At 41.1% G+C, this 14,969-nt stretch overlaps 1 protein-coding gene across 5 annotated transcripts; it reads right to left on the reverse strand.

The window, feature by feature from the left end:
* Nucleotides 1-692: 692 nt before the first annotated feature.
* map2k4a (mitogen-activated protein kinase kinase 4a) lies at nucleotides 693-13,473 on the reverse strand. Of its 5 annotated transcripts, XM_040042436.1 has the most exons (13): nucleotides 13,062-13,473; nucleotides 12,190-12,225; nucleotides 11,258-11,290; nucleotides 7,546-7,648; nucleotides 7,282-7,456; nucleotides 7,065-7,184; nucleotides 6,851-6,970; nucleotides 6,705-6,756; nucleotides 6,496-6,623; nucleotides 2,703-2,780; nucleotides 1,728-1,876; nucleotides 1,540-1,585; nucleotides 693-1,441 (listed from the first exon to the last, which is right to left on the reverse strand). In XM_040042436.1, exons 1-13 carry the CDS (start codon nucleotides 13,192-13,194, stop codon nucleotides 1,328-1,330), a joined length of 1,287 nt encoding a protein of 428 aa, XP_039898370.1. In that variant the 5' UTR covers nucleotides 13,195-13,473; the 3' UTR covers nucleotides 693-1,327. The 5 variants fall into 5 exon arrangements, with proteins under 5 accessions (XP_039898370.1, XP_039898386.1, XP_039898379.1 ...); XM_040042452.1 differs by lacking the exon at nucleotides 11,258-11,290 and having other exon boundaries at nucleotides 7,546-7,636; XM_040042445.1 differs by lacking the exon at nucleotides 11,258-11,290.
* Nucleotides 13,474-14,969: the final 1,496 nt, after the last annotated feature.

The raw sequence follows: 14,969 nt of genomic DNA on the forward strand, positions 1-14,969 counted from the left end.
TTATATTGATTTTAGTTTATTATCAGTGTTATTAATACACAATTATTATTAAACTTTTACATAAAGCTCATGTTACATAATATAAACTACACACAATATGGGTTTCAGGGTTCCTGATACTTTGCTGATATCTGATTATCTGCATGCGACCTGGTTATGTTCCCAAAGTGACCAAGAAAAAAAAAAAAAAAAATCACTGCAACACTTTCAGCCCTGGAGATCTTGCATCAGTTAATCTACCACTGAAATATGAGCAATCCATACCAGTTCTAAGAACATAATCGTTCTAAACTGGAAAGACAAAAAGTAGTTTCTTGTGACTCTTTGTTCCACCCAGTGCCTGTTACTGTATGTTTCGCCACTACTTTAGGTTTTGCATACATGTCAATAATATTACTACCACCCCATTAAACTCATAAAGTTAAACTACAGTATGAACCAACACAATTACAAGTAAACAGCTAGAAGAAGTAGTTAACAGTATTTGTACACATCAAAAAGTTGTTTAAATCACAGTCATAGTCTGAGCATCTGAACGTTTTGTGCTTTTCTAGATTCGCTAGGAATTGTATGGCACATGGCATAATTTAATATATTACATTTTTCTCCTTAAATAGCTGCCTTTTTGCAGGTGCAGGTCACCTGGATCCAGGCAGAACAGACACTGTAAGAGTAAAGAGGCAGAACACACCTTTAACCTTCTCTCTCTTTATTCATAAATCAGCTTAGAGTCCACTGCACAGCGAGCACTGAGTGGACTGCGGGTCCAACATGACTGACTACCAACACTTTTAAACTGCTTTATACCCAGAGAAGCACAGTTCCATTAAGATACCAAACACGATGCTTTCGTTACATGAAGAGGTGGGAACATTTCACAAAGAGCATAATTCCAGTATGTCGAAGAGTCTCCACGATTTTTGGTTCTATAAATACAAGTTCCAGGGTTTTTTTTTTCTCCTCTCTTTAAAATCACTGTTACTAAATCACTGAGATGTATCCTGATCAGGATGAGTCATGATTGATTGATTCAGCTGCTATTAATATTTAGGTGACTGTGCGTCTGTGCGTTTGTGAACAAGAAAGAAACAGAAGTGTGTTAATATACAGAAATGACTGAAAGGACACCACTTTTACTGCACGTGGTGCTTTTTTTTTTCTTTTTTTTTTTTAGGCTTTACAATTCTCTTTTTAACACTGCAATAATGGGACCGAGCAAATTTATACAAGGACTTTTTCTTTTTTTTAATCACTTAGTTATCTCTTTTTGATGCTGTCATTGCAGAGTGGTTTATATTTATGGATGAGTTCCTGTTTCATCTTGCTATCAGTCCATATACATGGGGGAGCTGGGAGAGGCCGGCATCTGATCCATGATCCTGCAGACGTAACCGGCTACGTCGACTGAGCGCTCCTCGTACATCTGAATGAACGGATCTCTCTGAGGTGGATTAAAAAGAAACAAATTATTACATTAACTCAAACTCCTAGAAGAAAAAGAAAAACATGAAATGTTAGGGTGACTTAACATGAACTCACCAGCAGCTCTTTGTACTTTGGCCTTTTTGATTCATCCTTTGTAAGGCTTGAGACGAAGATGAGAAAGAAAGCAGAGGTGTTAAATTATGGGAGGGTGCAGTTCAGTGATTAATCCACCGGGGGGCAGAAGAGAACACAGCACAGACTACAAAGAGACAGAAATTCTTGTCTATGGAGGTATTTCTTACCACACATTGACAAAGGCGATGAATTTGGGGGAGAAGCGCCTCTCCTCCGAGTTGCTGAGTTGCGGCGGGTCTCCTCTCACCACTTGGGTCAGCTGATCAAACACACTGTTCCACTTTGGGTAAGGAAACCGTCCCGTGGCCAGCTCATACTGAAACACATAGCATTAAAGTTCAAGCACACCGAGAGCGGAAAACTACAAATATGGCGTAAATCCCAACATTTTCTGCAGATTGTTTTATTTCTTAATAAACATTTACTGCATAAAGCATCTTTGTTTAGAGAAGAGAGCAGAGGTGCTACTCCACACTATATTTAAATGTGCTAACGGTTTAAAGGTGAACTTCAGACCTCCAACAATGATTATAGTGCAGGTTTATTGCTCATACTGTATGCACTGTCATCATGGGCCTAATAAAAGAAAGGTCGCGTCGTCCCTGGAAACCATGAGGCTTTCAGCGATTGGCTTTTCTTCCTTTGTTCTGGTCTGTGTGTGCTGAAGGTGCAGTGTGAGGAAGCTGGAGCACCGAGTACAGAGAAGCCTGTGCAAGCAGAGGGAGAACGTGCAGCCTGCATGTGAATCCAGAACCCTCTTATTGTGAGGTTAGGATGCCAACCACTGTACCACCATACGAGATGTAATCCAAGAAGACTGCTTTTAGAACAAGTCTGCCACATTACCAAAACCAGTCACCACTGTTGTTTTAAACTGTATCTAACAGTTAAATTTCTTGCAAACTGAATATTAAAGTCTTGTTAAAGTATTTGTTGATTTTTTGGGGGAACCCCCCCCCATAGCTTAAGGCTGACTCTGCCTTCAATAGGGATTTGTTGCAACGATGCCCTCTCTGTACACGTTCCTGTGCTTCAGTTTCTAGACCAAAAGAACAACATGCAAAATATGTAATACAATTTCCACAGTCATTTGTCCAGGTTCTTTCAGGACCTGAAGAGACGTAAGAAGAGCTGAAACTCACCAGTGTGATTCCCAAACTCCAGACATCTGAGCGGACATCGTAACCTTGCCGGGACGCGCTGGGGTCTATTCTCTCCGGCTGACAACAGAAACAGGACGAAGCAAGCACCTTTAAATTGAACACTGGTTTTCAAGGAAAAGAAAAGCTCATCAGGGGTTTTTAGTGATGGAAACATACTACAAACCAGTGGTACCCAACCTTTTTTGCGCCACGGATCAGTTTATGTCCAACAATATTTTCACGGACGGATAAATACAACAAAATAAAACCAGTACCGGGAACCAAAAAAAAAAAAAAAAGAACATTTATTCATAACACACAGGAAAATACCCAGGGAAACAGAGTTAACGATAAAAACGATTAAAAAACAAGTAATGATAAAAACCCCCGAAAACCATAAATTTCACACCCGAGCCTCATCTCTCACGGCCCGGCACCAAACGGGACCGCTGCTATAAACCACACGTGTGTTCTTTAAAGATAAAAACAGTCTGAATCACTAACATATTAGCAAGTACGTTAGTGAATTAATGTCCTGAGATGATGCATCTATGCTGTTGAACTGCTGAGACAGCTCCTGAGCAGGCTTATGCTCTGACCATAAGAGATAAACAGCGTGTGTCTTGGAGTCTTAGAAAAGGCTTTAACGCAGCTTTGAATCACCTCCCAGGTTGGAAAGGTTTGCCCCTATAATGCAATAACTGTGCTGCAGGCTTTAGACACCAGAGGTCACTGTGAGTGTTCGGTTTAAACCTGCACACCCTTTCTACCTCAGCATTAACAGAAAGAAAGCCCACAACCTCCACAGTGCAAGGAAAGCACAAAGGATTACTTTAGTTTGGATTTTAGGATCTAACCCAAGTGTTTCTCTTGCATTTTAAGTTGCACACAAGATGGTAAGAAAGAAATCTGTGCTTCCAAAACCAACAGCTAGCCCTAAGAGCACTAAACCAGCTCATCGCCTCTGGGCATGCTTCCGCCTGCACAACGACATGCCATCAGCTCTGAGGTTCATCAGCTCGCTGCCTCCTTCCTGCCTTGCGAGGCTTCTTCTGACATTATCAACCTTCACTTTGCTCCCGTGTCTGTTCTGCGGCTCTGAGACAAAGTGCGTCAGAGAGCTGCAGAGATCTCCTGCTGCAGCACTGAGAGGAGGAGGCACCTCGCTGGCCCATTTACAGGCCTGAATTAGAGGCTGATGTCACCCAGCTGAGTGGGACGCTCTGCGCTGCAGCAAGAGGCTGCACGCATCTGCCAAGACTTCGTCTACACAACCACTGCACATAACGTTAGTGAAGAAATCATTAGACAGCACTTTTTTTTTCCATATCTGGATTTTCCTCTCCAGTAATCAGATTTGCATCTTTGCCCTGAGAAACCAAACTTTATTAGGCTCTGAGCAAATCTGTAAAAGCCAAATAACTGTGCTGGATACAACCACAACCAAACTACTAAAGTAAAGAGAAATTGGTTCAAATTTAATACTTTAAGTATCTACAGAAAAAATAGAAAATTAGCCAAATTATTACAAACTTTATCAGAACCACTAACAGCTGTGAACAAGAGCTACTGGTCCTCTAAAGTCCAACGTCCACATGCATCCGGTACAGGCTATAGCCTGAGGTAAAGTGTGTGCTCTGTTCCCAGCTGCACCGAGGTCTGTTTTTCTACGTCACTGAGCCTGTAGTAACCAGCAGCACGGCGGTCACACACCTGGTGTGTGTGCCAGCTGGAAACCAGAAACTGGAGCTGAGATTCCTGCACGCTGAGCTCACAGCCGTGGGAAGCTCCCGGGTAACATGGTTCATACAGAGTCATGAATGAAGCGCCCTGCCGCGGCCTTTGGGAGAGCGGAGAGCGTGCAGAGGAGGCCGCGTACCGCCGGGTCCTAATATCGCCTAACCAAATTTAGAATGGAAACTGCTGCAGAGAGACAAGGAGGGCTAGGAGGTACGGAGGGTCAGAAGGAGGTGCCCCCCAGCTGACGTAACCCTGCGGCAAAAATAACCTCAAGCGATGATGTCACGATGAGATCACCTCTTTGAAAGCTGTGGTTGCATGCACACACGCAAGCATGTGTACGACACACAGTGTGATTAATGAGAAAAAACAATGTGACAGATTATTTATTGTCAGGTGTTTGACCTGCACGTTTAAAAAAAAAATTAAATTTTTTTTCCAAATAATAGCAACAGATCTCCAAATATTCTACTTAAAGTCTCATAAAGAACTAAAAATCCTTAGAAACACATATTCGACTGTTTCTTAAACAATTCATTTTTTCTCCTCTAACAGGATTTCAAGTATTGAGGACGGTGTCTCTGCACAGACTATCGTTAAGACCTTCATGTGATATAATAGGCTGAACTGTTGTAACCTCTGACTGTCTGTCGTTTACAGTCAGCACAAAACACAGGAGGAACATTCAAGACCAGTAACCTTCTTACTGATAAGTGAAATTATTTAAAATAACCAGTTAATAGTTGATTGGTCCTCATTGTAACTACTCAACAGCTACGTTCTTGGATTCTACGAGGCACTACAAACCTTTGAGACTCTGCTTCAAAAATTCTGCAATTTATCAGATTTTGTCAGCTGCACTTTCATGCATCGACTCCATTCTACCACATCCCTGTGCTGCTAAATACCAGATCCAATTAAGCAGCACAACAAAATATGCTGAACACAGGTTACAAAAAAAAAAAAAAAAAAAAAAAAAAAAAATTGTGGAAGAAGCAAAACTTGTTATTAGAAAGCAGAAAAAGCTTTTTAATGCAGTCGGTGCAGTTTTATGTCCTGGTGATCATTGAAATTAATGCTTCAAATAAATACCTAGAGGTGCTCCAGCTCACATTCAGGGACTCTGATGCTTATGAAACCTGTTTGAAGCGATCGTTGCCGCGTGACTCGCGTCATTATCCCGATGGCAGCAGCCATTAGAAGATGGTGAACGGAGTCTATTACGAGATGGGCAATTTGCAGGAAAAACACACAGTGAAGGTTCATTGTCTATCCCATCCCCGATCTCCCCAACTATCATTTACCCATAATGCATATTGTAGCGTATATTACAAGGTCTTTCTCAGCCACTTTAAATTCAGCTTTACTGGTGGCACTTTGTTTATTCAGTTATTCATGGTGCTGCAGTCAGGTATACAGAGAGCTTCACAAAAGCCAATTAGTTGTTTTTAACATCCCATTAACCCACCTCTGTCCTGAACTAGACTCTTACTGTGAAAATTTCAAGAGATCAGCAGCTTCAGAGATACCAGAGTCTTTATACAAGGAGAAGACTTGAATAGAAATCTTAGCATGTTTCTATTTAGAGCTCTTCTAAGATGAGCAGGAACAAAGATTTCAAACCTCATTTAGACCTGATTTTCAGGTAAAATTGCCCCAAAAATGAGCCAATTTTGTGTTTTGTTTTGTTTACTGAATTTTTCTAGTGATTATAAACATGTTGTTTTAATGTTTAATTAACCACTGAAATTCATGTTATTGGCTCTTTCCAAGTAGCCACAATTTCTTCCATAAGAATGATGGAAATACACAATGACCAACGTTAGACGACACATTTTCTCCATCCTAATGTTTAACTCAAGCTGTGGTATTGTAGACGGCACTACTGGGACATGGCTGGTTCACTGAGTAACAGCATGAATAAGCTGGTGATAAATAAAGTGGACAGTGACTGAACTACTGGTTTGTCAGAGCTGTCATTTTCCATGAAGCTCAATGGACTCGAGCCGATTTGTGGCTAGCTCTACTTCGGTAACCTCATCCTGTTACTCACCGCCATGTACGGTCTGCAACCGGCATCTCTGGTTTTGGCGATGGAGTCCACCAGCTGACCGCTGATGCCAAAGTCACACAGCTTTATGTTGCCGTTCCTGTCCAGGAGGATGTTTGACGGCTTAATGTCTGAGTTAAGAGACACGGCTGGTGAAAAGACACGCAATGATCCAAATGCATTACAATGGAGAAAGTCAGGTATCCTCTTACCTCTGTGTATAATTTTCAAGTTTTCTTTTAAGTGGTTAAGCGCCTTCACAGTCTGTAACATGCAAAAACAGAGTTTAGGACAACAAGACGATAATCGGGCTTCTAATATGGATAAAATAAGGAAGACTCAAGTCCAAAAAACTTACAGCTAAAGTTATTTTTCCTAATATTTCTTCTGGAATCACATCATCTAATGAGCCATATACAAACTTGTAAAATTTGTCTAACGAGGTAGCCATAAGTTCCATACAAATCCAGCAGTCCCCCTGAAAAAACAAACAAACAAGGAATATTCAGTCACTTGTTTCCTTTGAGGTGAGACATTATTGTTCATTCTGTAACAAAGTGACTTCATTTCACCTCTCTGAACAGAGCACCATAAAACTGCACGATGTAAGGACAATCACTACTTCTCATAACCACGTCCAAGTCCATCAACAGCTGCTTCTGTTCTCTCTCATCGACTGTTGATCGAATCCTCTGAAAATGACAAAATGCTTCCATACGTATCAAACAGACTCACAGACATCGCTCCCGTGTTCAGTTTTAGCTCAGACAGAGAAAGGGCAATGATCACCTTGACCGCCATGATCTGGTTACTCGGCTTGTGCACCATCTTGTTGACGGAGCCGTAAGCTCCTCGGCCGATCTCGCCCAGGTCTTTGAGATCTTCGGCTGTGAAGTCCCAGTGCTGCTCTGGGGAGATCTTCAATTTTCCCGAGGACTCGATGCTGTGTGTCCTCAGCCTCTCTCTGAGGGGGAAGAAAGAAAGAGCCGGCCAAAATGACGAGAAACTGGATGAACTACATTAACAGACAAGCCTGGGGGAAAGCTCACTCACATGTGAGGGTTCTGGAAGGGCGGCCCGGCCGTGTTCAGTGTGAATCTAGTCATGGGTTTGATGGGAGGATTGGCAAAGTTCAGCTTCAGGGCTTTACGTTTACCTGAGCGAGAGAAACATGAATCAAACGCCGAGGAAACGACCAAACTCATCCCACACGACAGCTCCGAATGATCAGTGATTGAAAACGATACCAACCATGAAATGAGGCGACACAAGGACTGGGCAGATGATTAAATGCATCCCAACCTCCTGAAATCTATAGATGACATGCTTTTTATAGATTATTGGGATGGGAACTGGCAACCTCTGCAACACCTGCGTATTTACAAAAATACTCATCCGCAAGCCTTCGAACATATTGTTGGTAATTTCGCCAATTTTTCTAAACTCAGCTACCCCATGAAAAGACCAAAGAGATGAGTTTGGGAGCGGTGTAGCATTTCTGTTTCATGACATTCATCCATTTTCTTCCACTTATCCAAGTCAGGGACGTTCTTGCAGTGAGGTTCGAACCACTGCGCTGTGGATTCAATCCACATCCAGAAACTTTTGAAAGGGTTCTTCACGATTGCCTAAATGCACATCTCAATATTATAAGAAAACCTATTCCATTCAATTTTCTTTATGTAGCTTTAAATCACAACAACGGTCTTCAGACGACCCCCTGTGAGCGAGCACTTGGTGACAGTGAGAAGGAAAAAACTCCCTTTTAAAAGGAAGAACTCTCCGGCAGAACAAGGTAGAAGGGGAAAAAAAGAAAATAAATATTAATGATAATTTGGAAAAAGTCTAATGTCACCATCTTGAGGTTCTCAACAAAATTTAAAAAAATTCAAACTTCATGAACTGCAGGGCCCCAGTTTTACAGATTTATTGCATTCATCTTCATCAGACAACAATGCAAAAAGCACCACCTGAGGTCACATGCTTCTAGTCACATGGATGTTGTTACCAACTGGAACATGAAGACAGAGGTAAACAAATCTGTCTTCAATATCCTTCTGGTTCCAGGGATTCAATTCAGGCATGCTGCAGAGAGAATTTTCATCCCCAATAGAGATATGCAGTCTCAAACTGCACAACAGCATTAGCATGAACACACATATTGGAGTTTATTGGATTAAAATGGGATTAATCCACCAATGAAAACAGTCCCCAACAAACGTACAACTTTTCCAGTTTAAATAATGTCTGCTTAAAACCACACTGGCTGTAGCTTTTGGGAAATCGATAAAAACACAGGACGTTTTTATTTCTATTCAGGTTTGCTGACAGCTCAGTCAGTTACTTTGGTCTTTTCATGGGAACAATACAACCCTCACCCAACCACATTTGTCATAAAGCTCATAATAATGGAATTAAAAAGAAAAACATGGTGGGTCCGATAAGATGCATTCTAAAGTCAGAAGTTTTACAGCTTTGGAGTACTAGATTGTCTTTGTACGGGAAGCAGACAATCTTGTAATATTTCCATGTTGAAATCCAGACGGGGTTTTTCCTGGCTGACTAGACACGTAAGCATGACTGAGCAACAAACAGAAGGCAATGAGTTATCTTGATTAAAAGGTCAGCGCACTTTCCTAATGTTTGTATTTTTTGTGATTTTTGAGGAAATGGACAAAAAAAAAAAATCTGATAATAACACTAAAAAGTTTACTTGGAAAAACAAGTGAATGAATCTCTTTTTGAATAAATCTACTTTAATCAAAAAAAATGCAAATAAATAAGTGAGTGGAGCAACCTCACTGACTCAACTGCAAGCAGGCTGATACTGGTGTACAGTCAGTTGCCAGTTTAGTATCATTAGCTAAAACTGAAACGATCTACTTGAGCAGTCCTGCAAAAAATCCTCCCTCGTGAAGGTCGTTCAGACAGCTGTTCTAAGCACTCAATGTTGCCTCATCAAAACAATCAGGGTACATCAAACAACAGAAAAACCAATCAGTCCTGGTAATATAATGGGTATGTATCTTTATAATTTACAACTCATACATAGTAAAGAGGCGGGGCTTTTCAAAGTAAATCTGATATCTCCATGACAACACTTGATGATGTATAATAATAATCTTTAAAAAAAAACAAAAAAAACAACACCTTAAAAGTGAAAGAATGAAGATGATTTCAGGGAAATCTATGTTATTGCTTTACACAGGTGTTTGATCTGCAGGTACTGATATAAATGTGGTGGCCTAAATAATAGAAAAACCTGTAGGTACAATGCATCCTTGAGTTAAATCCAAAGTCATCTGGTCCTCTGTTACCTACGACATTCTCCAGAGACCAAAGACACAAAATAACCAAGATCCATTGGATGACAGCACCTTTCAACTCTGGGTCTAGGGGGCCACAACAGCAGAACATGGCCTAAGAATAAGTTTTCCCCGATTGGAGACTCTGCCAGACTCTCCCAGACGACCCTCAATCTGCAGTTGGATGCGAAAGACCTCATACACAAGCTCTAGCTTCTTTCTTCATAAGAGGGGTGGCGTTCCATGTCCCTAACACCAGTCAGGGCAGCCGTGGACCAGACGACAAGGGCCTCCACTCAATCTGCAAGTAACCAAACCCCTACAGCTCCTCACGCAGTTGGTAGGAGTCGTAGCGGGTACTATAAAGAGGAGGATTTACTGCAGGACTGCTAGATTGGACCGTTTGGCTGTACAGACCAAATAAAATAGCAGATGAATGCAAACTAGGCACAAAAACCAGTGAGAAATGATCATGTCACTGTTTATGTTTCTCATAATCATAACTTGCATTACCATCTGGCTTTGTGCAAAACTAAGAATTTAAAGACTCAAATTTCCAAAGCATGTCAACAGTAGATGAAAAAATACCCAGACACTGATGTTGATGCAGAGACAGAAATCCAGCATGCTGCTTAAACCACCTCCACTTACAATGCAAACAGACCAACCCAAAGATAAACATGAAGGGGGTGGGGTGGGTGGGTAAGAAAGAAAAAAATAAAATGAAATATATATTGGGAAACATGCTCCTCAGGCCAACTGCTCTGATTTCACCTTGAATCGAAGGACAGCTCACTCCACCCAAAATACCACAGGAATGCGAGTGCTGAAATTCCACTAGGTTTCAATGGAAGAAGTTGTGTGAAATGACAACTTCACAGTGTGCGTACCTTGTCTCGACAAGAAAGGGCTATGCTGGAGTGCACCAATGCCAAGGGGAGGGGAAAAAAAAGTAACACACACACTTATACAGGCACTACTTATGCTGGTTAGTTGCACACTGAAAACCAGCCAGGTAGAGCTTCCATTGCACTTTTTAAACTGGTGTTTCTTTGGTTGGCAGAAGGGGGAGAGGGGGGGTCCGTTGAGAGATCTCGTGCCAAAATATCAATGGAAGCTCTGAATTTTAGGCTTGTGCCGACGAGAACAGACACGCTTTTCCTGGAAGTGTGTCTGACAAAAAAATAAAAATAAAAGTCTTTTTGCGCAGCACAAAAATCCTGACGTGGACAAAACAAACAACATTTCTATAACTGCATGCGTCTGTAGCCTGATATATGCTGATATCTGAAAAGGTCATATTAAAAGCATCAGGTACCGGCACAAGCCTACTTGAACCCATCAGAAGTTTTGACTCAGATTAGTGAAGAACAGCAGGACAGACTCCCCCATACCAGACTGTCAGGCAGAAACAAAGGGATGAGAACTGTTGGTGCTGAAGCAAAAGAGATTTGGCTTACTTGGGGGAGCTCCAGACAGGTTTATCTGAAACCCTAGAGGTGAGAAGACAGCTTTTTATTTTTATTATATTTCACCTTCCATATGCCAGCCTGTGTTATATACCTCAAGAGATAGACTACTACTTTGTCAGTTTTGACTTTAACATCCCAACAACTCAAAAGCCCGAGAAGCAATTTACAAAAACTGCCCTGGCTTTAGTTTCGGAGCTGTCAAACATTCGGGTGCATCTATCGCAGGTTAAATGCATTTCCTGAATGGCAATGCACTGGCATGCACGCATGTTTATGAGCCAAGCACTTGGAGCAGGATGAGGTGTCAGTCAGTGAAGAAGGAAAAATGGCCTGCAGGTAAAACTAAAAAGGAACGAGCATGACTTATGATCGTGAAATTATTTGAACTTAAAAACAACAACAACAACAAATGTGTACATAAATAAAACACTTTTGTTTTTCCTCTTAGGACAGCTCACCATCCATCAGCATCACGGGAGGAGTTAGGAATCGTTAGTTAGCAGCATTAAAATGAAAGATGAAATACAGTCAGGGAAAAGTAAACAGAGACAGGATTACGTGACGTAAATGTAAATATAAAAATTAAACAATCAAAGCACTTGAAGGTTATGTTATCGCTAACGTTAGGCTTAATTAAAGTGGCATCAAGTTTATTATTGTGACATCTACGAGGGCTGAAAAATGCATGCATCTCATTTACACTGATTACATTAAAGTGAAATACACCTAATTCCAATCAAGCAATATTCACCTTCATGATTCAGGGATTCTTACATCAGTATATTGTGAGATTTATTTTCTAAATCAGAGTATGTAATAGCTGTTTCATTTTCCCAAGAATTTACTATCCAGATTAAACACTGTATTTTTAAAGTCATCTGCTTATCTGACTCTACTAAGTCAAGGAAGTGTGTAGCTACCTGTTTCACTCTGACATCTCCAGCAGGTGTTGGACTCTGAAAGTTAAAATGAGAGACTGTTTGTACAAAAACCACGGCATAGGTAAAGAGCATTTTCGTGTGGTGGTGCTGAGAAAGCCTTGACTACTGTCTGCACAAGCAAGTATGGAGATGTGCTGCACTGAGTTGCATAAACCTGCTGCTTAATAGATCTGCAAATAATGCATCCGATATAACTAAACTCCAATAACGAATCCAGCTATTTAACTTACGTTATTTCCATCAACGTACAGCAAATATTTCTGAGAAAATCTTAATCGTTGGGCGTTTTGATAAAGTCAGCCTACGTAACACTAACATAACTGAGGTGCAAGCCACCGTGTACGTGTGGAAGATCATCTTGAATGTCAAGAGTGCTGCAACCCAAGTGCATTCAGAAACACTGCTCTAATCTAAGCTGAACAATGTCCCCCCACTGTCTGTGTTATTTACCAACATAAATATTTTAATAGGTTTATGTACGATAAAGAAATATCACCGCTAGCTAAAATTGCCTGTTTTTGTAATGGGACTTGGCGAGATTATGTCCAGGCAATAGAAAAACAGGATGCAACGGGGCAATAAAACACCAAAAAATGGTAACAAGGACATTTAACTCGTTAGCAAAGAAATAATAAATTGATTATTTTTCCAATTGGTGAGCTCGGAAATAACAGCTCTCCTGTCTGAGGGGGGATGCTAGTCCGCTCCCTTGGGAATGTTTTTCAGTCCTGGGAGTAGCCTGAGCCTCCCACGGCTAGCCTTGCTAACATTAACCTTCACTGCAGCAGAATGTGAGCCCTCCCCTCCTCCTCCAGCTTCACCAGAATATTTTCCCACCGCCTCCCACTTACCCTGCATGCTGCTCATGGTGGTAATGTGCTGGGACTGGGACTGGTGCTGCTGGTGTGCTCCTGCGTTGTTGCTGCTGGGTGTTGTTGAGTTGTTAGGGCTGGGAGTCGCCATTGTTGTGTGTTTGAATTCCATCAGCAGCACCCGGAGCTGCAATGCAGAGACTCGGAGAGCAACTTCACTCCCTTCCCCACGGCCACTCTAACCGTTGCTAGGCTAACAGCCGCAAAAAAAGGCAGGCAGCGGCGCTTGAAATGCCGTAAATTGCTACAGCTTTTTAAAACGTCAGGGCTACGTTAAAGGCCACCTTTGTACCAACGTTAAAAAAAACAAACATACAGCCAAGCTAGGCTAACTAAACTGGCTACCCCAGAGGCTTTACGACCCGCAATCAGCTGACCAAATGACACGGACATGTCAACACCCACCGTATGGGGGGCCAACAGTGCCAACATGAAATGCGTCGATAAATAATTCATTATCCCTGACGTTCTAAGTGAACGGACATAAACACTGGACTCATTTGGAAGATGGTGGTGAAAAACGGTACACCAGTATATTAGATATAATATGATAATTAATTAACAGACTGTTCTGTAGATCTCTCCTAAAAATACTATAAATGTGTACATAACTCTCATTGAAAAAGCCCTTTTCATATTCATTTGCTTGTTGTTATTTGTTGTTTGTTAGACTTTCAACATTTATAACAGACAGTTGGTGTTTAGAATACAGTTGACTAAATTTTGATAACAAATATTTTTTTTAATCTGGCATGATATCACTCTTCAGCACCTGCTGGTCCAGATGTTTCTGCCCCCAATGAAAAGGTTCTGAGTTCTTTCCCTGCATTAAAATATTTTCAGTGTCAGTTAATTGATGTTAATTAATTAATTGAAAATAAAACGCTATAAAGAAGTATAATACAATCTGAACATCAGGTATAAAAACAAGCAAGTGACACAATTTAAAATATACTGACAGTGCTCCACTGAAACTGTCCAGTCCAAGATTAACTTTGATACCAGCAAAACTTATTTGTTGTTGAAGAAATAAAACGCTGAAATGAAGAAAACATCACCTGTTTGATATCACCTAAGAGGAGTAAATCCAGTTTTTCCATCCATTTAGAGATTAGGGTCAGTGCTTTGGAAACAGAGTGCTGGGAATAGACTTCTTTTCAGGTGTGCCAATTAGGTGAGATCTGACAGCCTGGGCCCCTCAGGGATGATCTGATATCCTCGTGTTGGTGTTGTTCCCAGACCATCATGAAAATGTTGTTCCAGGTTCAACATTGCAAGTGACCAATCACATTGTTGTGACGTTATTCTTTTGCGCGCCAAGCCATTCGTGCATTTATGAAATTCCAATGTTGCAAGGACAATATCAATTCTGCTTACTGTTTATTAAAGGGTTACGGTTAGGGTTAGGGTTAGGGTCAGATCGGCGGACAGAGGCGGTTTCTTGCAGTTTAAGTACAGTTTTTTGTTTTACGCCGGTTTTTCCCGAAGTCGCAAAAGTATGACGTCACAACATTCTGATTGGTCACTTGCAATGTTGATCCTGGAACAACATTTAGTATGATGATCCTGGAACAACACCAACACGAGGATATCAGATCGTGCGGCAGCTCATAGCTGCTAAGGCAAACTGGGTGTTAGGCTAACCACAGATTTCCAAAAACAATGGAGCACTTCTCCAAGTAGACTCTACATTGACAAATCATTTAGACATTTGAAGATCGTGTCACTACATTCACAACTAAAAAATAAATAAAAATAAGAAAAAAACCCAAAGTGTATTTGGTGAATGTAACAACAGAAAAAGCATTTGACTTGCACTTTGTCCCACAATCCTCCATCATTACCAGTTGGGATTTTAGTCAAAATCCGTAATGGGATACCTGGCAG

This window comes from Simochromis diagramma, unplaced genomic scaffold (assembly GCF_900408965.1).
Source record: "Simochromis diagramma unplaced genomic scaffold, fSimDia1.1 OVJJ01000321.1, whole genome shotgun sequence".
In the NCBI taxonomy this organism is placed as follows: Eukaryota; Metazoa; Chordata; class Actinopteri; order Cichliformes; family Cichlidae; genus Simochromis; species Simochromis diagramma.

Coding starts and splice junctions, on each gene's coding strand:
- map2k4a (XM_040042436.1), bottom strand. CDS start 13,194: ATGGAATTCAAACACACAACAATGGCGACTCCCAGCCCTAACAACTCA. Junction 2,781..6,495: donor GTTGCAGACCGTACATGGCG/GTGAGTAACAGG, acceptor TTCTGTTGTCAG/CCGGAGAGAATAGACCCCAG. Junction 1,442..1,539: donor CAAAGTACAAAGAGCTGCTG/GTGAGTTCATGT, acceptor AATCCACCTCAG/AGAGATCCGTTCATTCAGAT.